Raw genomic sequence first — 23,574 nt, forward strand, 5'->3', positions numbered from 1 at the left:
CCCCACCCCCCCTCCTACCATATCACCTCTTCAACCACAAGCCCCTCGAACCCCCCATCATCTCTAATAGTACAAATGTAGCCCCCCACCCCCCCTCCTACCATATCACCTCTTCAACCACAAGCCCCTTGAACCCCCCCAATTATCTCTAATAGTACAAATGTAGCCCCCCCACCGTCATCTCTAATAGCACAAACTTAGCCCCCCCAGTCATCTCTTCCAGCACAAACTTGAAACACCCACTACCCCCCCCCCCAAAAAAAAAAAAATCCTTTTAGCACAGTTCCCCTCCTACCATATCACCTCTTCAACCACATACCCCTTGAATCTTGCCCCCCAAAAATCCCTGGCGCCCCACCCAAACACAAATCCCTCCGGCACCCAACCCTTGCACATGATACCACAGTGCCAAGGGCATCCCGCCCCCCTCTTGCCCAGCCCCGCTTTTATTAATGAATACAAGGCTTCCTCCGATTGGCTGAGGTAGAAGACTGCGACTTCATCTGCTTGCCCTCAACCACCTTCATTCCTGAGAATGGGTGAGCAGCGCTCAGCCTGACTCCAGTTTGCGCCGGGGGGGGGGGGACAGGAAGGAAGTACCAGTAATCGCTGCCAGAGCGCAGCGCTGTATACTGTAGGCGGCTTATGCTATATATACACAGAGTTTTGACAGCGGCTGCAGCGATTGGTTAAAAAAAATAAAAAAAATTATATAAAAGATTTGGGCCAGCTTGGCCCGAACAAAGAAACTGCTGACTCCAACATTCAACCTGGAGTAAAGCTTTAATGTTCTCTCCTTCGCTCCATCAACCGCCCCCCACATCAAAAGCACGAACCTGAATCCTGATTAAAATCGATTAACATCAGACAGACAGATCGAGCCATTGTTGGCGCGCAAAAACAACACCCCCCCCTCCCAAAAAAAAATACACACACACTTTTAAAAAGGAACAAAAATACACTTTTCCTATGGAATATATTACAATTTCATCATAAAAATACTTTGCTGGCCAAAGTTTTGAGACGAAAAAAAAAAAAACCCTCTTCATGTATTAAATACATTTGTGCGAAAAACAAAAAAAAACAAAGAAAAATGAACACAAGGTCAGGAGGGGGAGGGGTAACGTCCGCACTCGATGTTTTTGGTTGTGGGTTTTTCAGTTTTTTATATAAAACTAATTTATTCTTTTTTTTAAGAGCTCTGTTTTACAAAAAAGAAAAAAAAAAAAAAAAAAAAGTCCGCCTTGGAGTTTGCAGGAACAGAGATGAGAAGTGAGACCTCCAGGACGGGCCGGGGTGTGTTTTTATTTTTTATTTAGGGGTGGAGTTGTCACAGGTAATACGCCGCTCCACCTTCGTACCTGGCTGCTCTGGCGCTCCTCACAGTGACTCCAGGGAGGGAAAAAGACCCTGTGTACGCTCGCTGGACACACCATTCCTCATTCGTTTAGTGCCAGGATGATGTCGTCTTCAAGGTCCGAATTGTCAGAGCTGTCCGCTGGGAAAAAAAATAAAAAATCTAATCAGTAAAAAAAACAAAAACGCATGATATTCTATAAAAATTACATTTGGATCCATTCACTAGAGAGTGGTGACATCACTGAGAATGCAGCCTATCCATTCACTAGAGAGCGGTGACATCACTGAGAATGCAGCCTATCCAATCACTAGAGAGCGGTGACATCACTGAGAATGCAGCCTATCCCTTCACTAGAGAGCGGTGACATCACTGAGAATGCAGCCTATCCATTCACTAGAGAGCGGTGACATCACTGAGAATGCAGCCTATCCAATCACTAGAGAGCGGTGACATCACTAAGAATGCAGCCTATCCAATCACTAGAGAGCGGTGACATCACTAAGAATGCAGCCTATCCCTTCACTAGAGAGCGGTGACATCACTGAAAAGGTAACCTATCCCTTCGCTAGAGAGCAGTGACATCACTGAGAATGCAGCCTATCCAATCACTAGAGAGCAGTGACATCACTGAGAATGCAGCCTATCCAATCACTAGAGAGCGGTGACATCACTGAGAATGCAGCCTATCCAATCACTAGAGAGCGGTGACATCACTGAGAATGCAGCCTTCTTTCTTCACTAGAGAGCGATGACATCACTGAGAATGCAGCCTTCTTTCTTCAGTAGAGAGCGGTGACATCACTGAGAATGCAGCCTATCCATTCACTAGAGAGCGGTGACATCACTGAGAATGCAGCCTATCCATTCACTAGAGAGCGGTGACATCACTGAACATGCAGCCTATCCCTTCACTAGAGAGCGGTGACATCACTGAGAATGCAGCCTATCCAATCACTAGAGAGCGGTGACATCACTGAGAATGCAGCCTATCCAATTACTAGAGAGCGATGACATCACTGAAAAGGTAACCCATCCCTTCACTAGAGAGCGCATCACTGAGAATGCAGACTATCCCTTCACTAGAGAGCGGTGACATCACTGAGAATGCAGTTCTTACACAGAAAAAAAAAAATTCCCTGAAGAAGACCCTTAACCCAACAGGTCGAAACGCGTGGGATACTATGTGAAACTCTACACAAGCCTAATGGTTTTATACAACTTGAGTTTATGTGCATTTTCTCCTATTGCTGACGAGTTATGTTTTTCTATGTCAAGGCCAGAACTCCTTTTTACGACTCCAATGTAATTGTGTGAATATCTTTTTGATACAAATAAATATTTTTATGGAAATCATTTGCTATTCTTTTCTTTTATAACCTCACTGCTAAAACCCCCCTTGAGGGATCTTCCATTCAATTCACTAGAGAGACTTTCCTTGTACACGATGTGTAGCTCAGCGAGGACCCCGCAGGGAGGCGACAGGAAAATATTTACTTACAGTCTCCCAGAATGAGCTCCACCTCGGGGTCCATATCGGAGTCGTCATCATCATCGTCATGTCCTTCCTCATCATCATCCAGAAGATTGGCCAACTCTTCATCATCAGAGGGGGAGAAATCATTCTCTCCATCCTCTCCTGCCTGTTCTCCGGCCTCTTCCTCCTCTTCTATCTCAGCATCCAGCAGAGGCTCCAGATCATCAGAATCGTCGTCGTCATCATCGTCGTCTTCATCCTCCTGCTCTTCCTCCTCCTGAGAAGTCAGCAGTGATTAGAGACGAATACATTTCACCCAAACATACCAGCTGCAACTTCCCCCACCCATACCTGATCTTCCTCTTCATCCTCGTCCTCAGCCAGACGCTGCCGGCCCACCTCATACAACCGGCACACCGTGTCCATGTTCAGAGCGTCCATTGTGCCTTGATTCTGGGAGGAGAGAGAGAACATGGAATGATAAGTGCCAAGATAATGACTCCCGTACCTACCCACAGCTTAAAGGGTCACTCCAACCTCTGACCACACAGCAATGAGTGGACTAAAAACAAGTCCAGAGCTTTCTAGCTGTAGGAGGGTGAAACCGAGAGGCGACCGCCATGGGGAGAAACCGAGAGCCGACCGCCATTGGGAGAAACCGAGAGCCGACCGCCATTGGGAGAAACCGAGAGCCGGCCGCCATTGGGAGAAACCGAGAGCCGGCCGCCATTGGGAGAAACCGAGAGCCGGCCGCCATTGGGAGAAACCGAGAGCCGGCCGCCATTGGGAGAAACAGAGAGCCGGCCGCCATTGGGTGAAACAGAGAGCCGACCGCCATTGGGAGAAAGCGAGAGCCGACCGCCATTGGGAGAAAGCGAGAGCCGACCGCCATTGGGTCTGCCCCCTCCAATAGTTTCCTTCTCATGGCCCCTTACAGCGCACCCGACAAGGAGCGGCCCCACTTGCTTCCCTCTCGGGGTCCCATACAGTCTACATGACAAGCAGCCCCCCCTCCCCCCCCCCGCTTTCCTCTCAGGACCCCATACAGCCTACCTGACAAAGAAGCCCCCCCCAAACCCTCATCTGCTTCCTTCTCAGGGCTCCATACAGCCTACCTGACAAGCCTCCCTTCGCCCCCATATCCACCTGCTTTCTTCTCGGGGTCTCATACAGCCTACATGACAAGCAGCCCCCCCCCTCCGCTTCCCTCTCAGGGTCCCGTACAGCCTACCTGACAAGGAGCCCCCCAACCCCTCATCTGCTTCCTTCTCAGAGTCCCATACAGCATACATGACAAGCAGCCCCCACTCCACTTCCCTCTCAGGGCCCCGTACCTGACAAGTAGCCCCCCCCCTCCTGCTTCCTTCTCAATAGAGCTTACCTGACAAAGAGCCCCTCTCCCCCCATGCATTTACTTCCCTCTCAGGGCCCCGTACAGCCTACCTGACAAGGAGCCCCCAACCCCTCATCTGCCTCCTTCTCAGGGTCCCATACAGCCTACCTGACAAGAAGCCTCCCCTGCCCCCAGATCCCCCTGCTTCCTTCTCGGGGCCCAATACAGCCTACCTGACAAGAAGCCCCCCCCCCCATATCCACTTGCTTCCTTCTCGGGGCCCAATACAGCCTACCTGACAAGAAGCCCCCCCCATCCACTTGCTTTCTTCTCAGGGCCTCTTACAGCCCACCTGACAGGGAGCCAACAGCAGGGACAACATTAGAAAGCCAGGCCTGGCCCCCTGCTGACTAGCTAGGGCCCAGGCAGGACTGTTGGCATCTCTGGATATAAACAAATATTTGCCCTAAAGTAGATAATAAAGTGTTTGTAAACCCTTACATACCCAGTGAAGTGACTGGTCTCAGGTGATAACAGAAATTAAAACAAATCCTCCTACATGAGTTGCGCCCGTTTAGCTGCAGTCTTCTCTACATCTGTTCAAACTTCAACATGTAAACATTTATACAGCTTGTTCAGAAAACTGGGGACAGGGAGTTGGAAGTTACTCTGGAAAGCTCAGTGAGAGCTAATTGGATGGGGAGCGACACCCCCACCCCTTCAAACAGGAACAGAGCTGAGGCTGCCAATCACAGGCTGTGTGCTGGAGCTCCTTCCCCATCACCCATTTCTTGGCATCTGAAAAAATTGTCGGAAGGGACTCATGCTGATAGCAGAGGAAGCAGACAGAAATGACACTTAGTGCTCTGGATTGAGACAAGTACACACACACACACACACTATAGAGGGATGTGCTGTGTTGATATTTAATGTCTGAGGTTTAAAAACTGCCCACACCTCTCTGGAAAACTGCCCCCCCCCCCCCCAAAATAAAGCACCCAGGTAAGCAGCATGCCTCTATAAAGGTTTACAGCAGGATGCCGCGTGTGGCCTGCAGTTTTACCGGATTGTGTAATCTTACCTCAATCACAGCCAGATAGCAATCTTTCGTGTCTGTGCAAAGGTCAAAAATATTCCTCTTCACATCAATAGTAGCTGTAAAAGTGAGAGTAACAATTATTATACAAGTCGGGTTCACCATGATACACACAACCATCTAAAAAAAAAAAAAAAAAAAAAAAAAAAAAAAAAGAAATAGTGTTTAATCTTGCAGCACATTGACGCTCCACTAGTTGTCAGAAGCCACACCCCTTTTTCGCCCCTCACCCTTAAACAGTATTCTAAAAACAAACATGTCCAGTCAGCCCTCCAATGACGCAATATTCTGCCGAAACGCGTAGGGTGTGCCAACTACATGACGTCACCACACATGCGAGCCGGCATTGAGGAACAGCCTGCTATAAGGGGGGATTATGTGTTTTTTTTTTTAGCAATGCTGGGTGGGTACTCCCAAGCCCCACTTGCCTGCATCTATAAATATAGACAGCAGGGCTTTGCTCCCCCGCCATAGGATTTGATTAACAGCAGCAGAAGCCAATGGCTCCCGCTGACATCAATCTACCCTGTGAGAGAGGAGAAAGGAAGGAGAGAGAGGAGAGAGCTCTCGACACAGTGCTGGGTCGAGATTGGGTTTTAGATAATAAGGGGAGCATGGGGGGGGGGGTAGGGTATCCTGGACATCCGGTTTCTTTAGGCCTCATTCACACTTGGCGGACTCCGTCGCTACGGAGTCCGCCTGCTCAGCGGGAGATCAGTCCGCAGATCTCCGCTGAGCCGACGGATGACAAGCTCCTCTCTGCTCACTGAGCGGGGAGGGGCTTGTTGGGCACCGCTGTGTTCTATGGAGCAATCTGATGAAAACGGACAGCATGTCCGTTTTCATCAGATCTTACCCGATCCGAATGGACGGATGGGGACGTGGCCCTCATACATCTGTTTTCAGCGGACATGTCTCCGCTGACATCCGACGCTCCATAGGAATGCATGGAGCGGCCGTTCAGACCTGAACAGCCCTGTAGTGTGAATGAGGCCTTATACAGAGAATGCAAGATAATAAAAAAAAAAAGAAAGAAAATTAAAAAAATTAAGGCTTCAGAACCACTTTAACCACTTGCTGATCGCACTATAGCGTTAGGATCCTCTTCCTAGCCTGACACGGAGACAAGTGAGGGGGGAAGATGGCCCCCACCCGTCTCCAAGTCATTGCAGGGCGGAAGCGGCTTCAAAATGTTACTTCCGCCCATAGCTCTTCAACATTACATTTTTATTTTTTTATTGCATTTTAGTGTAAATATGAGGAGATGCAAGGTCTTTTTGACCCCCAGATCTCATATTTAAAAAGGAGGACCCGTCATGCTTTTTTTCTATTACAAGGGATGTTGTAATAGGAATAAAAAAAAAAGAGCGAGAGCAATAATTCTAGACCTAGGACCTCCAACTCAAAACATGCAACCTGTTGAGTCACCCATGGAGATTTTAAAGGGTAAAGGTTTGTCGCCACTCCACGAGCGGGCGCAATTTTGAAGCGTGACATTTTGGGTAACAATTTACTCGGCGTAACATTATGTTTTACACATTGGGCCAACTTTACTGTCCCCCCCCCCCCCAAAAAAAAGTGCGCTTGTAAGACCGTGTAACAGAAAGTATTGCAACGGTGGCTATTTTATTCTCTAGGGTAGAGGCTCTCCAAACTGCGGCCCTGGAACCAGATGTGGCCCTTTGCTTGCCTTAATGCGGCCCTTGGGGCATTATTCCATCCAATTTAAATGGGGCCTAATTCTTGTTGCCGACACCAATGGGGCACTATTCCTCCAACTGACACCATCAATTATTCCCCATTAACACCAACGATGGGGCACTAGTCCTCCCACTGTCACCAAAGATATGGTATTATTTACTCCCACTGGACATTTTTTACTCCCAATGGCCCTAGTCTGGCCCCCCCCTAAAGTCTGAGGGACCGTAAACTGGCCCTTTGTTTAGAAATTTTGGAGACCCCTGCTCCTCTAGGGTGTTGAATTTTACAATTATATATATATATATATATATATATATATATATATATATATATATATATATATATATATATATATATATATATATATATATATATATATATATATATATATATATATATATATATTGGGGGTTCCAAATTATTTTCTAGCAGAAAAAAATATTCTTAACTTGTAAAACACCAAATCTCAGAAAGAGGCTCGGGGCTTAAGTGGTTAAGGTGTTGTCCTGTAAAGCTTCCCTCTGTCACACCACAATAAAGGCAACTGGCAGGAACTAGTTCATATATGTGGCCACCCCATTATCACCCAAAATAAAATATCAATTTTCTTAAATCAGACTCACCAATGGGTTTATAATCTGTGGCATTAAATGTGCGAAACGACGAACCAAATGGACTCTTCATTCTCTCCTCCAGAAGGTCGTCTTCATCATCGGCCTGAAGCATGGCTAGGGGGGGAGGGGGAAAAGACAGTTATCAATGGAGAGGACTCTATTGCAATCACACGGAACAGGAAGAGATCTAAATCTAAAATGCAAACAGTTTATAGAAAAAGTAAAAAAAAAATAAAAAAAAAAACATGCATGAGATCGCAAGGTGCATGCTGGGTAGCCAGCTGCACCGAATCCCGGACAAGAGGGCCTCAGGTGCCCACCAGCACATGTTAGCGAATACCTGAGGCGCTTACAACAGGCCACATGGCAGGGCCACAGACTGGTAGTGTATCAGGTGGTACAGCAAACCTCAGAATGCATTGGTGTGCTGGAAAACATGGGGACATTCAGGTAATCTACGATCGCCACAAAAGCCAGAATGTCTTCTTGATGAATGGAAGATCTGGTGGAATGGCATCCTAAATATGTGGACCAAAATGTAGATAATAAAGCGGAACTTCCACTTTGAGGCCTAACCTCGTGACATGCAATGCGCCAAGCTGCTGCTAACAAAGCTAACAGAATATTGGCATTAAAAGGGGGATCAACTCCAGAGATAAAAGGATAATTCTCATGCTCTACAAGACTCTGGGCCGGTCGCACCTGGAGTATGCCGTCCAGTTCTGGGCACCAGTCCTCATGAAGGATGTACTGAAAATGGAGCGAGTACAAAGCTAATAAAGGTTGTGAGCACTGAACTTATTCTCTCTGGAGAAGAGAGGCTTGAGAGGGGAGATGATTTCAATGTACAAATACCGTAACGGTGACCCCACAAATCAGGAAAATACTTTATCAGGGAAGGGAGTTTAATAAGACATGTGGCCACTCGTTAAGATTAGAAGAAAAGAGGTTTAACCTTAAACTAAGTAGAGGGTTCTTTACTGTAAGAGCGGCAAGGATGTGGAATTCCCTTCCACAGGTGGTGGTCTCAGTTTAGATAAGCACCTGAACGACCACAACATACAGGGATATACAATGCAATACTGACCTATAAATCACACACATAGGTTGGACTTGATGGACTTGTGTCTTTTTTCAACTTCACCTACTGTGTAACCATCTGGTGGTCAATCGGACACAATGGAAGTATATTAAATTTTGGGTCTCTAGAACATTCAGCTGAGGCATTACCTCCATACATAACGGTCCCTGTGTTGTTGAAGACGACTCGGCACTGGTCCAGTGCAGGCACTGTGTGTAGGAGATGGAAGGTTCGAAGGTCCCACTAAGCAAAGGGTCAAGGAAACTGATGACTGTTGTAAAGTGTCAAATATCAGCTCATGCGCTGAAATTCCGATCACACCAAGGAAGAAGGGAAGGGAAGGGAAGGGAAGGAAGGAAGGAAGGAAGGAAGGAAGAATTACATGATTTAAAGTTGAACTTTCTTTCTAAAATGCACCTTTTAGCGCTGGACTCCAGGACAGGTAAGTGTCCTATTATTAAAAGTCAGCAGCTGCAGTATTTGTAGCTGCTGGCTTTTAATATTTTTTTTTCAGCGGAGCTCCGCTTTAAGCCCTGCATTATACAATAGGGAGAAGTTCACTATTTGTAGTTGCTAAATTGGTGGCACTCTGCTTTAAATGCACAGACTTTTTTGTTAAAGTGGAGGTTCACCTGAAAAACTAAACTTTTAACATTAGATTGAGGCTCATTTTGTCAAGGGGAATCGGGTGTTTTTTTAAAAAAAATAGAAGCAGTACTTACCGTTTTAGAGATAGATCTTCTCCGCCGCTTCCGGGTATGGGCTGCGGGACTGGGCGTTCCCATTTGACAGGCTTCCGACGGTCGCATACCTTGCGTCACGATTTTCTGAAAGTAGCCGAACGTCGGTGAGCAGGCGCCGTATAGAGCGGCACCGACATTCGGCTTCTTTCGGCTACTCGTGACGCGATGTATGCGACCGTCGGAAGCCTGTCAATCAAATAGGAACGCCCAGTCCCGAAGACCATACCCGGAAGCGGCGGAGAAGATCGCTCTCTAAAACGGTAAAAGTACTGCTTCGATTAAAAAAAAAACTACCCGATTCCCCTTGACAAAATGAGCATCAATCTAATGTTAAAAATTTTTTTTCGGTGAACTCCCGCTTTAAACGTGAACTTGTCCCTTTAAATGGTCACCTATGCAAGGTTCAACCCTTTCCTCATATTGCACAAGAGGCCCCCCCGATTTTAGGACCTCATCATCACCACACAACATATAATTAGGGGGCAGGATACAATTTCGGTGTTGACGATGACCTCCAACCCGTTGGGATGGAACACCCCGCTGATGTTCATGTTGAACTTATCAAACTTGTGGATGGCTTGAGAGGAGCGAACATCCCACAGGACCCCATCGTTCAGCACCAGGTCATCTGTGGGGTTGAAAGTAGCACAGTTCCTCTTGTAATTATTGGCCAAGTCGGGGTTATATAAAGTCAGCAACTTCTGACCCGTCTGGATATCGTAAATCTGTTGGACAAAAAAAAAAAAAAAAAGGAGGATTAGGAGGTTCTATTGTGCAGCTACAGTTAGATTCCACTCTGAATGTAGGGCGACCTTATAAGAAGCGGCCCCATACCACCCCCCTTCCGGATCCAAGTACTCACATGAGCCACGTCTTCCTTTGTGCCGATGACGCGATCTTGAGAGTGTTTGCTGAACTCCACATAATGATCGTCGGGGAATGAATGTCTACAATACAGGAAACGCATTCATTAGACAGGAGCAATGACTCCTCTACCCCCCACAGACTTGTACCTTGTCTCACGCTCACTTCATGTCAAAGACGGACTTCATGCCCCACAAGGCAGACAGCGGCTGGCTCCATGTTGCAGCAGTCAGTAGGAGAGACCCGTCCTGAAAGGGGAGAGGACAGTATGCTCAGTAACGTTAGATCATTGACTAAGTGATATGCTGTAGCAACAACAATGTCCTTTCAATGAAAGCACTTGGAGGTCACCCAAGTCACCTAAATAGTAAATAGAGTCCACCTGTGTGTAATTTAATCTCAGAATAAATACAGCAGCTCTGTAAAGCCCTCAGAGGTTTGTTAGAGAACCTTAGTGAACAAATGGCATCATGAAGGCCAAGGAACACACCAGACAGGTCAGGGATAAAGTTGTGGAGAAGTATAAAGCAGGGTTATAAAAAAATCTCCCAAGCTTTGAAGATCTCACGGAGCTTCTGTTCAATCCATCATCGGAAAATGGAAAGAGTATGGCACAACGGCAAACCTACCAAGACATGGCCGTCTACCTAAACTGACCGGGCCGGGCAAGGAGAGTATTCATCAGAGAAGCAGACAAGAGGCCCATGGTAACTCTGGAGGAGCTGCACAGGAGCTGCACAGCTCAGGGGGGAGAATCTGTCCACAGGACAACTATTAGTGGTCTCTCCACAAATCTGCCCTTTATGGAAGAGTGACAAGAAGAAAGACATTGGAGAAAGAAAGACATAAGAAGTCCTGTTTGCAGTGAGAAGCCATGTGGGGGAGGGGACACAGCAAACATGTGGGGGAAGGTGCTCTGGTCAGATGAGACCAAAAATGAACTTTTTGGCCTAAAAGCAAAAAAACTACGTGTGGCGGAAAACACTGCACATCACCCTGAACACTCCATCCCCACCGTGAAACATGATGGTGGCAGCATTTTGTTGTAGGGGCGCTTTTTTTTTATATACACACACAACAGGGAAGCTGGTCAGAGTTAATGGGAAGATCATGGATGGAGACAAATACAGGACAATCTTAGAAGAAAACCTGTTAGGGTCTGCAAAAGACTTGAGACCGGGGTGGAGGTTCACCTTCCAGCAGGACAACGACCCTAAAGTACAGCCAGAGCTACAATGGAATGGTTTAGATCAGGGATATGCAATTAGCGGACCTGTTGCAAAACTACAAGTCCCATCATGCCTCTGTCTCTGGGAGTCATGTTTGTGGCTCTCAGAGTCTTGCTATTCCTCATGTGATTTGTAGTTCTGCAACAGCTGGAGGCCCGCTAATTGCATATCCCTGGTTTAGATCAAAGCCTATTCATGTGTTAGAATGGCCCAGTCACAGTCCAGACCTAAATCCCATTGAGAATCTGTGGACAAGACTTGAAAATTGCTGATCACAGAACTTGAGATATTTTACAAAGAAGAATGGAGGAGTAATGTCCCTCTCTAGATGTGCAAAGCTGGTAGAGACACCCCCAAAAAGACTTGTAGAGAAAGGGGGTTCTACAAAGTATTGACTCCTCCCCTTACTTTTCATATATATTAGTAAAAATAAAAAATTGAAAACCCATTTATCATTTTTCTTCCACTTCACAATTATGTGACATTTGTGTTGGTCCATCACATAAAAATCCCAATAAAATACATTTACGTTTTTAGTTGCAACATGACAAAATATGGAAAATCCCAAGGGGTATGAATACTTTAAGGCACTGTAACAGACCCATCAAGATGTACAAACATCCATTGACAGCAGAGCCCAATCATGGCAATAGAAGGAAGAGTCTGGGGAATGTCGCCTTACATAATATATGCAAAAAAAAAAAAAAAAAAAATGAACAGAGATTCTTACCCGCGATGGCTCCAAGTGCGTTATAGCGGAGATGTGACAGTTGTAACTGGCTTCTTCCTGTCCACTGAACACATTGTAGAGTTTTAGCTGCCCTGTGCAGGTCCCCAACATCAGGAAACGCTCCCGCGCCGAGAACGCACAACACGTAAAGCCACTTTCGTCCAAGTTGGCCTCTCGGAAAACTGAGATTGGACGGAACCTGCCGAGTTAGAAAGTCACAGTGAAAATGAAGCTTCTCTGATTGAAGACCAACCCATCCTCTCCTCTCCTCCTCTCTAGCTAACCCCCCCCCCCTTACTCTTCAACCCAGCCAGCACATCAATTAATTTTTTTACCTTGAGAAGGAAGATATACTCACCCTTCCATGCGGGAAAGTTCTCTCACACGGACGTCAATGTTACAGGCTCCTCTTCAGGATCCTGAGAGGACCCGGGTGCTGGACAGCCAACAAGTGGGGGGGGGGGGGGGGGCAAAGCACCGGATAGGATTTCTCTTCATGGAGCTAAATGGCTTGTGCTCAATGGATCACCAAAACGTAAAAATACTACTTCCGCTAAAGGCCATCGCCAATTTTTTGATCCACCGAGATTCCTGGTCATATCCAACGTGTCACGCGGTAAAACAGATTAAACGCCCCCCCCCCACTTTTGAGTCTAACTGCTTGCCGACCGGCTCACGGCGATATACAATCGGCAGAATGGCTCCCTGTTGGGCAAAACAACGCATTGGGTACATTGTTCCCTTTAAAGTAGTTGTACACCCACTTTTACCTACAGGCAAGCCTAGATTAAGGCTTAGCTGTAGGAATATCTCCTAAACCTCCATCTTTAGGAGATATTTACAATAGAGATGTGCGCCGTAGACAGTGCAGGCGCACTTTAGAAACATCGATCGCGCAGTTTCTAAAAGGAGGTCACGCCGTGACTGACTAAACTACGTTTACAATGGTTTCAGTTTATGAATGGAAAGGAGCCGCTGTCTTCTCTCCATTCATTTTCAGCGCAGCCAAGGCTGCTGAGAAAGGGGCTGGTAAATCATATAATATATATATATATATATATATATATATATATATGTAATGGCGAGTACTTGTAAAAAAAATGTATCAGTACTTGTACTCAGTCTAAAAAAGTGGTGTCGGGACAACCCTATTGTAAACCCTTTACAACCACTTTATGCTACATTAAATTATATTAACCACTAGAGTACCGGGCCATCGTCAAATGACGGCTCCACGGTTACTCTGAAAATTCAACAGGACGTCATATGACGTCCTGTATTCTTGCGGCCACTGGGGGGGCGCGCGAGCGCGCCGGCGGCCGCGCGCCCGCCCGGCGCGTCCCCGAGATGCCGATGCGCGTGCCTGGCGGTCGCGATGTCCGCCAGGCACTCGGAATCGGCGGCTACAGGGACAAGACGTGGAGCTCTGTGTGTAAACACAGAGCTCCACGTCCTGTCAGGGGAGAGAGGAGACCGATCTGTGTCCCTTGTACATAGGGACATAGATCGGTCACCTCCCCCAGTCACCCCCCTTCCCCCCACAGTTAGAACACAATTTAGGTATACATATTAACCCCTCCCTCACCCCCTAGTGTTAACCCCTTGAATGCCAGTCACATTTATACAGTAATTAGTGCATATTTATCGCATTAATCGCTGTATAAATGTGAATGGCGCAAAAAACGTGTCAAAAGTGTCCGATGTGTTCGCCGCAATGTCACGGTGACAGTAAAAAAAAAAAAACGCAAATCGCCGCCAATACTAGTAAAAAAATTAATAAAATAAAAATGCCATAAATCTATCAGCTATTTTGTAAACGCTATAACTTTTGCGCAAACCAATCAATATATGATCATTGCGATTTTTTTTACCAAAAATATGTAGAAGAATACATATCGGCCTAAACTGAGGAAAAAAATAGTTTTTTTTTTAAAAAATTGTGATATTTATTAAATAAAAAAGTAAAAAATAGTGTTTTTTTTTTTAAATTGTCACTCTTCTTTTGTTTATAGCGCAAAAAATAAAAACCGCAGAGGTGATCAAATACCACCAAAAGAAAGCTCTATTTGTGGGAACAAAATGATAAAAAAATTGTTTGGGTACAGTGTAGCACGACCGCGCAATTGTCATTCAAAGTGCGACAGTGCTGAAAGCTGAAAATTGGCTTGGGCAGGAAGGGGCGTAAGTGCCCAGTATGGAAGTGGTTAAAAAGGGGTTGTAAAAAGGTACACTTTTTTTTTCCCTAAATAGCTTCCTTTACCTTAGTGCAGTCCTCCTTCACTTACCTCATCCTTCCATTTTGCTTTTAAATGTCCTTATTTCTTCTGAGAAATCCTCACTTCCTGTTCTTCTGTCTGTAACTCCACACAGTAATGTGAGGCTTTCTCCCTGGTGTGGAGTGTCATGCTCGCCCCCTCCCTTGGACTTCAGGAGAGTCAGGACGCCCACTAACACACAGCTCCTTTCAGAACAGGAAGTGAGGATTTTTAGAAGAAATCGATATTTAAAAGCAAAATGGAAGGATGAGGTAAGTGAAGGAGGACTGCACTAAGGTAAAGGAAGCTATTTAGGATAGATAGATAGATAGATAGATAGATATAGAGATGATAGATAGATAGATATAGAGATTATATATATATATATATATATATATATATATATATATATATATATATATATATATATATATATATATATATATATATATATATATATATATATATATATATATATATATATATATATAATCTATCTATCTTTACAACCCATTTAAAGGCTTACATGTAGCTACCCAGGATATCTCCAAAATCTGCACAGTTTAGGAGATATCCACTGATGTCATCGTAAAAAGCAAACTGAAGCAATGGCACCTATGTGCCGTTGCTGCAGTCCCTGTGCCGTTACCGGCGGCTCCAGCACGCATGCGCGGGAGTGACGTCATCGTGGCTCCGGCCAATCACAGTGCTGGAGCCACGATACCGGGAAGTAACCCCTGGGAGAGATGTCGCCGCCGGAGGGGGCGGGGACAAGGACCAGTGTGGGGGCTTCGATCTAAGGCAAGTAATTCAGAGTGCCACCCACAAATTGACTTTCTGCTTTCACATTTGGCACCTTTCAGGGGGGAGGAGGGAGCAGATACCTGTGTAATACAGGTATTTGCTCCAACTTCCTGGCATAGATCACTGCAGTGCCTACTCTGTCGTGCCCCCCCCCCCCGGTCTTCTGGGAGACACACAGGTCCCAGAAGACAATAGGGACCAGTGGAAACATGCAGCGTGACTCGCGCATGGTAGGGAACCAGGAAGTGAAGTCACAAGGCTTCACTTCCCGATTCCCTTACCAAAGATGGAGGCAGCAGCACCCCGAGAGCTGATGGACAGTGTCAGCAGCTGCAGTATTTGTAGCTGCGGACTTAATATCTATTTTCCGGCAGAACTCCGCTTTAAAGCCCATGTAAAAATGAATGGGGCTGAAATTGCGTTGCTCAGAACTGCTTGTGAATCGCACAGGAACCGCACTCCTGTGTGATTCACATACAGGTTTTTTTAGAGTGAATGGCCCCGTACCGTTTTCAGCACCTACAGAACTGCAGCCAGCGTTCTTACATTGTATATAAATGAATCAGAAATTGAGCGTCACTTTAAGCATTTATTTCCTGCAGTCTTCAAGCTGGTCCTTTGGCATCACAGGTCCTCTTTCCTTCTCTATGGCGGTGGGCAATACTTACTCATGGATAGCACAGCGCTTCAATGAAATGTGAACGCTGCACTCACCAGGACGGCCATGGCATACAGGAAGTTGGTTGGATGATGCTGGGCGGTATTTAACCCCGAGGAGGACCGGCACCCGGAACTTTAAAGGTGGCGTTGGGCTTTAATTCCCAATTCAATGCATTTTTGAAGATGTTTTTTTCACAAATATTTAGATTTTTTTTTTTTACATTACCTGCCGAATATGAGATGGCGGTCGAAGCAGCCCCCATCCACGCCCCCGTATTTGGGGAAGGCAGCTCGGCGGGTGAGTCGTGAGGTGCAATTGGTTGGGGCTTGTCTGCGCTGTTTGGGCTCGGGGCACTGATGCGGGGTGAAGAGAGAGAAAGGGGGGCAGATGGCTACGGGGTTCTTGCAGCGGGCGTGCTGTTCCCGTAGGTATTCAGTCATAATACTGTCCAGTGTGGGCGGCGAAGGCACGAGCCGCTCCAGTTGCTTCCTGATGGCTGGACTTTGGCTATAGGCACCATGGTCCGACTTTTGCCGCAGGACGCGGCTCCTCTTCCCGTTGCAGGGGGAGTGGCGCTCTCGCCCGAAGCTAATGCGTCCAATGTGAGGAGAGCCTGCAGACACAGGGGCTGGCGACAGGGAAGGCAGCTGAGGTCGGGCCACAAGGTGAGGGCAAATGGAGCTGCTAGCGAGGCGTGCTTGGATGCGCGGCGTACGTGGCAGGGTAACAGGCGATGAGGTAGCCGGGGGCTGCGTGGCGGTTACTGGTAAGAAGGAGGAATGCAGCGCAGCAGTCATAGGCAGGTCAGCCTCTTTAGTCAGGGCCGCCGCTGTGTCCTGCAGCCCCTTAGAGACGAGATGGTTACGAATTAACAGCAGGAGTTCCTTCTCCGGAAAGGTGATCCGCGACTGCGCCACCACGTCAGCCTTCTGCAGCCGCGCCAAAGATACATCGCTACCGATCAACAGAGGCTTTCCCGAGACCCTCTCGATCAGCTCAGCAGCGTACTTGCAGAACCGGACGTGTTCACTGCGCTTGTCCTGGAGGATCGGCTCCTTCATCAGCTGCTGGATTTGACTGCTGCTGAATAAAGGCAGCTTGCTGATAATCTGACGGACGGAGCCGCTTCGACTCAGACCCACCAGCGCCTTGCAGGCCAGCGCGCGGATCTGGTCGGCGTCTGTGATGGGCATCTTCACCGACAAGAGGGACAGGAGAACCTTGATGCCGTTATTGGACTGCACGACATTCCACATCTTGGACAGCGTCGGCTCCCCGCTGCCGTGCGGCGGGTAGGAGTGGGAGAGCGGAACCCGTCGGCGAGGCGTCCCCGAGACGTATTTGCCGATGCTGGAGATTCGAGCCTCCGGAGCGCAGACACAATTGATGATGATCTGCAGGGCAGATTTCTGGACTTCGGCGTCGTGGGTGAAGACTTCACCCTCCGCGACTCCCAACACGATGCTTATGCCTAAGGAGGAGAAGAAAAGATCGTATAAGGAGATTGGCAGGAGAAAAAGGAGGAATATTGTGACAAAAAAAAAAATTAAAATTCACTATACATGTCCCACGTTGGAATCTAGAATAGATTATCTACTTCAGCTCTGGGCCTTTTTTTTTTTTTTACACTTTGTTTACATGACAAAACCTGTATTTTTTTGTTACCAATTAGAACCCCCTAAAGAGTGTGTGTGTGTGTGTGTGTGTGTGTGTGTGTATGTGTGTATGTATGTATGTATGTATGTATGTATGTATGTGTGTGTATGTGGGGGGGGGGTGTTCTAATTAATTGGAAAGAAACTGCGCTAAAAACGAAAAGAAAGAAAGAAAGAAAGAAAGAAAAGAAAGAAAGAAAGAAAGAAAACACAACAACAGCGACAACACAGTTACAGCCTGTTCAATCCAAGAGCTGCGATTACCATGTAAACAATTCGGTACAGAAAACAAAATAGTAAGAAAAAGTAAAATCGCGCTACCTCTTGACCATGTGAAAAACGTGATTAAATCACAAAGCATCAAATATAATAAAAAAAAATTGACATAAATAAATGCGTGATGGCATATGGTGTATGTCACTAATATGCCAAAAAAAAGAGAGCGATTAATTGCCACTTAAGAGCACTCTCATATCAATCGATAGACGTGAATCAGTGATAAATAGTGTGAGAATTTGAGCATAAAAATAAAATTAAAGGTATTCAAATTGACCCACTTGAAAACAAAATAAAAAATTATAGATATTATAACAAATAAAGTCCATAAATATTTGACAAGTAGAATGCTGAACACCCGTGCTCTGTGCCAAATTCCAGAATATGTTGAAAACGTGTCCAAGGAAAAGTGATGTATCCTCCACCAAACAATGAATTGTCTCCTTACCAAATTGCCATGATGCCTTATAACAGGGGATCATGAACAGCAAATAATAAGTTGTCACTTCCAGCCACGCAGTTCAGACCGATTCGATCTTTAGAATTGGGTCTCATCCTATAGTGATTGCAGATCACCAGCATAAAATGCCCACCATGTAAAAAACACTGGGGTAGATTCAGGTACCTTTTGCGCCCTCTTACGGAGGCGCAGCGTACCGTTTTAACGCTGCGCCTCCGTAAATTACGTGCGCTACGCTTCATTCATGAAGCAGTAGCTACGTAATTTGCGCGGACGCTCCTTAAAAATGCCCGGCGTAAGGGCGCGTAATTTAAATGATCCCGTAGGGGGCGTGGATCATTTAAATTAGACGCGTTCCCGCGCCGAACGTAGTGCGCATTTCTTCCGACGGGAAACTTTCCCGACGTGCATTGCGGCAAATGACGTCGCAAGGACGTCATTTGCTACAAAGTGAACGTAAATGGCGTACAGCGCCATTCACGATTCACTTACGCAAACGATGTAAAATTCGCGACGCGGGAACGACGGGTATACTTAGCATTAGCTGCCCCTGCTAATAGCAGGAGCAGCCTTACGCAGAACCCGACGAACGCAAACGACGTAAAATGCGTACGCAGTGCTCGCGTAGGGTTGTGAACCGGCGTGAGTATGCAATTTGCATACTATACGCTGACCACTACGGGAACGCCACCTAGCGGCCAGCGTAAAAATGCAGCCTACGATACGATGGCATAAGAGCCTTATGCCAGTCATATCTTAGGCTGCAGTCGGCGTATCGAGCCCTCTGAATCAGGAGCACTCGATACGCCGGCGCAACTAAGCAATTGCGCTGCGTAACTATGGTTACGCAGACGCAATTGCTTTCTGAATCTACCCCAATAACAGCTCCACAGCGCATTAAATGAGTAGAAAAATTTATTAAATAATGCCTCAAATCTGGTGTGCCGGCACACAAATTTCCAGACACCCGCTGTCACCCAAGAGCTCCAAACGATCCCCCAGCAGGACGGATGACTGGAAATTTGTGTGCCGGCACACCCGATTTGAGGCATTATTTTACTGCATACTTGTAAGTGCAATACAACTTTTTAATACATTTTTCTACTCATTTAATGCGCTGTGTGGAGCGGTTATTGTTTTTTACATGGTGGGCATTTATGCTGGTGATCTGCAATCACTATTGGATGAGACCCAATTCTAAAAAGATCGAATCGGTCTGAACTGCGTGGCTGGAAGTGACAACTTATTATTTGCTGTTCATGATCCCCTGTTATAAGGGATCATGACAATTTGGTAAGGAGCCAATTCATTGTTTGGTGGAGGATACATCACTTTTCTTTGGACACGTTTTCAACATATTCTGGAATTTGGCACAGAGCACGGGTGTTCAGCATTCTACTTGTCAAATATTTATGGACTTTGTTATATCTATAATTTTTTAATTTTGTTTTATTTCAAGTGGGTCAATTTGAATACTTAATTTTGATTTCATTATTTTTATGCTCAAATTCTCACACTATTAATGTTATCACTGATTCACGTCTATCGATTGGTATGAGAGTGCTCTTAAGTGGCAATTAATCTCTCTTTTTTTGGCATATTAGTGACATACACCATATGCCATCACGTATTATTTATGACAATTTTTTTTATATATTTAATGCTTTGTGATTTAATCACGTTTTCACATGGTCAAGAGGTAGCGCGATTTACTTTTTCTTTCTATTTTGGTTCTAACCAATTGTCTAGCAAAATAATTAATAAAAATTACACACTTAGAACCCCCAATTATATAATCCATATATAATTTAGGGGTTCTAATTGTCTAGCACACAATTCCGTTCCGGTCGCCTTCTCGGACGCATGCCAAGTCCCAGAAGATTTCGAGGGGACCAAGTCACAAAGCGCAGCGCCGCTCGCACATGCAGTGGGCACCTGGATGTGAAGCCGCAAGCCATCACAGCCGGGTGCCCATAAAGGCGCTTCCGAGGTAGGACACGGGGTGAAAAACGGCAGGGGTGAGGTAAACCGCTGGATTGTGGGAGGGACAGACGAGTTGCCGTTTATTAAAAAAGTCAGTAGCTGCTGACTTATAATAAAAACACAAAAATGACTGGAACTCCGCTTTAAAAAAAAAAAAAAAAAAAAAATCAGAGGCCTTAGAGCAGTGATGGCGAACCTTGCACCCCTGAGTTTTTTTTTTTTTAACTACATTTCCGAAGATGCTCAACTACACCTCAAAGTGCATGAGCATCATGGGACATGTAGTTCCAAAACATCTGGGGTGCCAAGGTTAGCCATCACTGCCCTAGAGAATAAAATTGGTAATTTTTTTAAATACTACACAGTATATGGGCAGGTTTTTGGAATGTTTTTTTTTTTAAAACCACACACAATTTTTTTGTAGAAAAAAATTAAAAAATAAAATGATGTTACGCTGAGTCTACAAGATCCCAAATCTCTCCTCTGCCCATAAAAGCATTCAAAAACACCCAGATCAATGCTTTTGAAAAACTTTAAACGGCACAGTTGACATCCGGGTAAACAGGAAGTGATGTCACATCACCGCTTTCGGGTTACTATCAGGAATAGCCGATCAAATCTGATCCCAGCTTTACTTGGCTGTCTGAAGGATGCGCCAATCTTTCAGTGGGATGGGAGAGCTCGCCGTGGAAGGTGGCTGGTAGGGGATTCCCCTCCCACTATTTGTAATAGCAATTGAGCAGCTAGTTAGCCTCTCCAATTGCTATTACAAGAGTGCCGACCGCCAGCGCTGCCTGCAGACACCACCCTGATATAACCACCGAAAGTCCAGCGATGTACAGGTACGTCGCTGGAGAAGAAGAAGAAGAAGAAGAAGAAGAAGAAGAAGAAGAAGAAGAAGAAGAAGAAGAAGAAGAAGAAGAAGAAGAAGAAGAAGAAGAAGAAGAAGAAGAAGAAGAAGAAGAAGAAGAAGAAGAAGAAGAAGAAGAAGAAGAAGAAGAAGAAGAAGAAGAAGAAGAAGAAGAAGAAGAAGGAGGAGGAGGAGGAGGAGGAGGAGGAGGAGGAGGAGGAGGAGGAGGAGGAGGAGGAGGAGGAGGAGGAGGAGGAGGAGGAGGGAGGGAGGAGGAGGAGGAGGAGGAGGAGGAGGAGGAAAAAGAGCAAGGAGGAAAAAGAGCAAGGAGGAAAAAGAGCAAGGAGGAAAAAGAGCAAGGAGGAAAAAGAGCAAGGAGGAAAAAGAGCAAGGAGGAAGAAGAGGAAAAAAAGGAGGAAGAAGAGGAAAAAAAGAAGAAGAAGAAGAAGAAGAGGACCTGTCCTGTGGAAGCGGATGCCAAAACAGAAATTAAAGTGTGTGGGGGGGGGGGGTATAGTATGTGCCATACACATTTTAACATGTGCCGAAAGGGAGATAAAATACAGGATTAATGTAGCAAAAACATCCAAACATTAAAAAAAGACCCATATCCTCTATGTACATCCGATGTGTCATGATACATATACAGAAAAGACTGGTGGATCAACGCGTTTCGCACATGAAATTGCTTCATCAGGATCCACTTGCCATTATTATAGGATATGGTACACGAAACATCTATAATGAGAAAAAATAAAAAAACACATAATGTAACATCCGCAATTTTACATCAGTTGAGACACATATTAAAAAAAAGGTAGAACTCTACTAAAAGTTGTAAATGGGAAGGGAAAAGGAAGGCGAAAAAAATAAATAAAAAATGGTTGTACGTCAGTCTGGTGTCCATCCTTTATGAGGAGTTTGTTGGGATTGTTTGGGTTTCATCTGTGGATTGCATGTTGGGTCTACTTTTTGCGTGTATTTTGTCTCGGTCTGGTGAGGGTGTACAGGTTGGAGTTGCTTGTTTTGCTGGTCTCTCTGGCTTTTTTTTTTTTTTGCCTTCCCTCCCCCTTTCCAACCTTCAGCCCATTTCTACCAGTGATATATGGGTCTCAACCGATGTAAAAAATTACAAATTGTGAATGTTACATTATTTGTGTTAATATATACAGGTGCATCTCAAAATTAGAAGAAAAAAGTTAATTTTAGCAATTCCATTCAAGAAGTGAAACTCATATTTTATATAGATGCGTTACACTCAATACTTAGGTTACATTGTATATCCCTGTATGTTGTGGTCGTTCAGTTGCTCATCTAATTGATGCAGTAATTAATGCAAAAGGCGCCCTGACCAGGTATTGAGTGCATACTATATACTGTACATACTTTTCAATATTTCTGTATTAAAAATATTTTTTTTTGGTCTTGGGCAATATTCTAAAGATAGTGATTTTTGGGTTTTCACGAGCTGCAAGCCGTAAATCACATTTAACCACTTCCATACCGGCCCTTTTTTGGCACTTCTCTCCTACATGCATAAATCATATTTTTTTTGTTAGAAAATTACTCAGAACCCCCAAACACTATATATGTTTTTTTAGCAGACACCCTAGGGAATAAAATGCCGGCCATTGCAAATTTTTATCTTGCACAGTATTTGCGCAATAATTCTTCAAAAGCCTTTTTTTTTTTTTAAACGGTTTTGTGAATTAAAAAACAAAACCATTTTTTTTGTATAATGTGAAAGATGAAGTTACGCCGAGTAAATAGATACCCAACATGTCACGCTTTAAAATTGCGCACACTCATGGAATGGCGCCAAACGTCAGTACTTAAAAATCTCCATAGGCGTCGCTTATTTTTTTTTTTACAAGTTACAAATTTAGAGTTACAGAGTAGGTCTAGTGCTAGAATTGTTGCTGGCGCTCTCACGCACGCGGCGATACCTCACGTGTGGTTTGAACGACGTTTACATATGTGGGCGGGACTTGCGTGTGTTCGCTTCTGAGCGCAAGCTACCGGGGATAGGGGAGTTTTAAAAAAAAAATGTTTATTGTTTTATTTTTTATTTTACTCAACTTTTTTTATTTTACAACTTTTGACATTTTTTTTTGATTACTTTTATTCCTATTACAAGGAATGTAAACATCCCTTGTAATAGGAATCACTGTGACTGGTCACCAGTCTACTCTATGGTTTCCATCGGACGCCGGCGGATCGTTTCTCCGGGTCTCCGATGGCACGGGAGAGCCCGGAGAAGCACCGGATGGTGGCGGGGGGGGGGGGGCGTCCCCTCCCGCCGCCTATAAGAACGATCAAGCGGCGAAATCGCCGCTATGATCGTTCTTATGGTGCAGGGATTCGCCGGCTGAAGAGATGGACATCTGAATGATGCCTGTGGCTGC

The 23,574-nt window shown here is 45.4% G+C and overlaps 1 protein-coding gene across 3 annotated transcripts in view; it reads right to left on the reverse strand.

The window, feature by feature from the left end:
• Positions 1-764: 764 nt before the first annotated feature.
• The window catches only part of DCAF1 (DDB1 and CUL4 associated factor 1), a 50,496-nt gene continuing 27,686 nt past the window's right edge, over positions 765-23,574 (reverse strand). For 2 of the 3 annotated variants that reach the window (XM_040358745.1, XM_040358747.1), the window contains exons 14-25: positions 21,878-21,907; positions 16,171-17,416; positions 12,226-12,424; positions 10,432-10,514; positions 10,265-10,349; positions 9,894-10,127; positions 8,809-8,902; positions 7,588-7,692; positions 5,249-5,322; positions 3,186-3,287; positions 2,859-3,111; positions 765-1,498 (exon numbers count right to left, since the gene is read on the reverse strand). In XM_040358745.1, coding sequence (XP_040214679.1) covers positions 1,440-1,498; positions 2,859-3,111; positions 3,186-3,287; positions 5,249-5,322; positions 7,588-7,692; positions 8,809-8,902; positions 9,894-10,127; positions 10,265-10,349; positions 10,432-10,514; positions 12,226-12,424; positions 16,171-17,416; positions 21,878-21,907 — 2,564 coding nt within the window. In that variant the 3' untranslated portion in view covers positions 765-1,439. The remainder of the gene's footprint in view (positions 1,499-2,858; positions 3,112-3,185; positions 3,288-5,248; positions 5,323-7,587; positions 7,693-8,808; positions 8,903-9,893; positions 10,128-10,264; positions 10,350-10,431; positions 10,515-12,225; positions 12,425-16,170; positions 17,417-21,877; positions 21,908-23,574) is intronic. The other variant, XM_040358748.1, reaches the window with a different exon arrangement.

This window comes from Rana temporaria, chromosome 7 (assembly GCF_905171775.1).
Source record: "Rana temporaria chromosome 7, aRanTem1.1, whole genome shotgun sequence".
NCBI classification, from domain to species: Eukaryota; Metazoa; Chordata; class Amphibia; order Anura; family Ranidae; genus Rana; species Rana temporaria.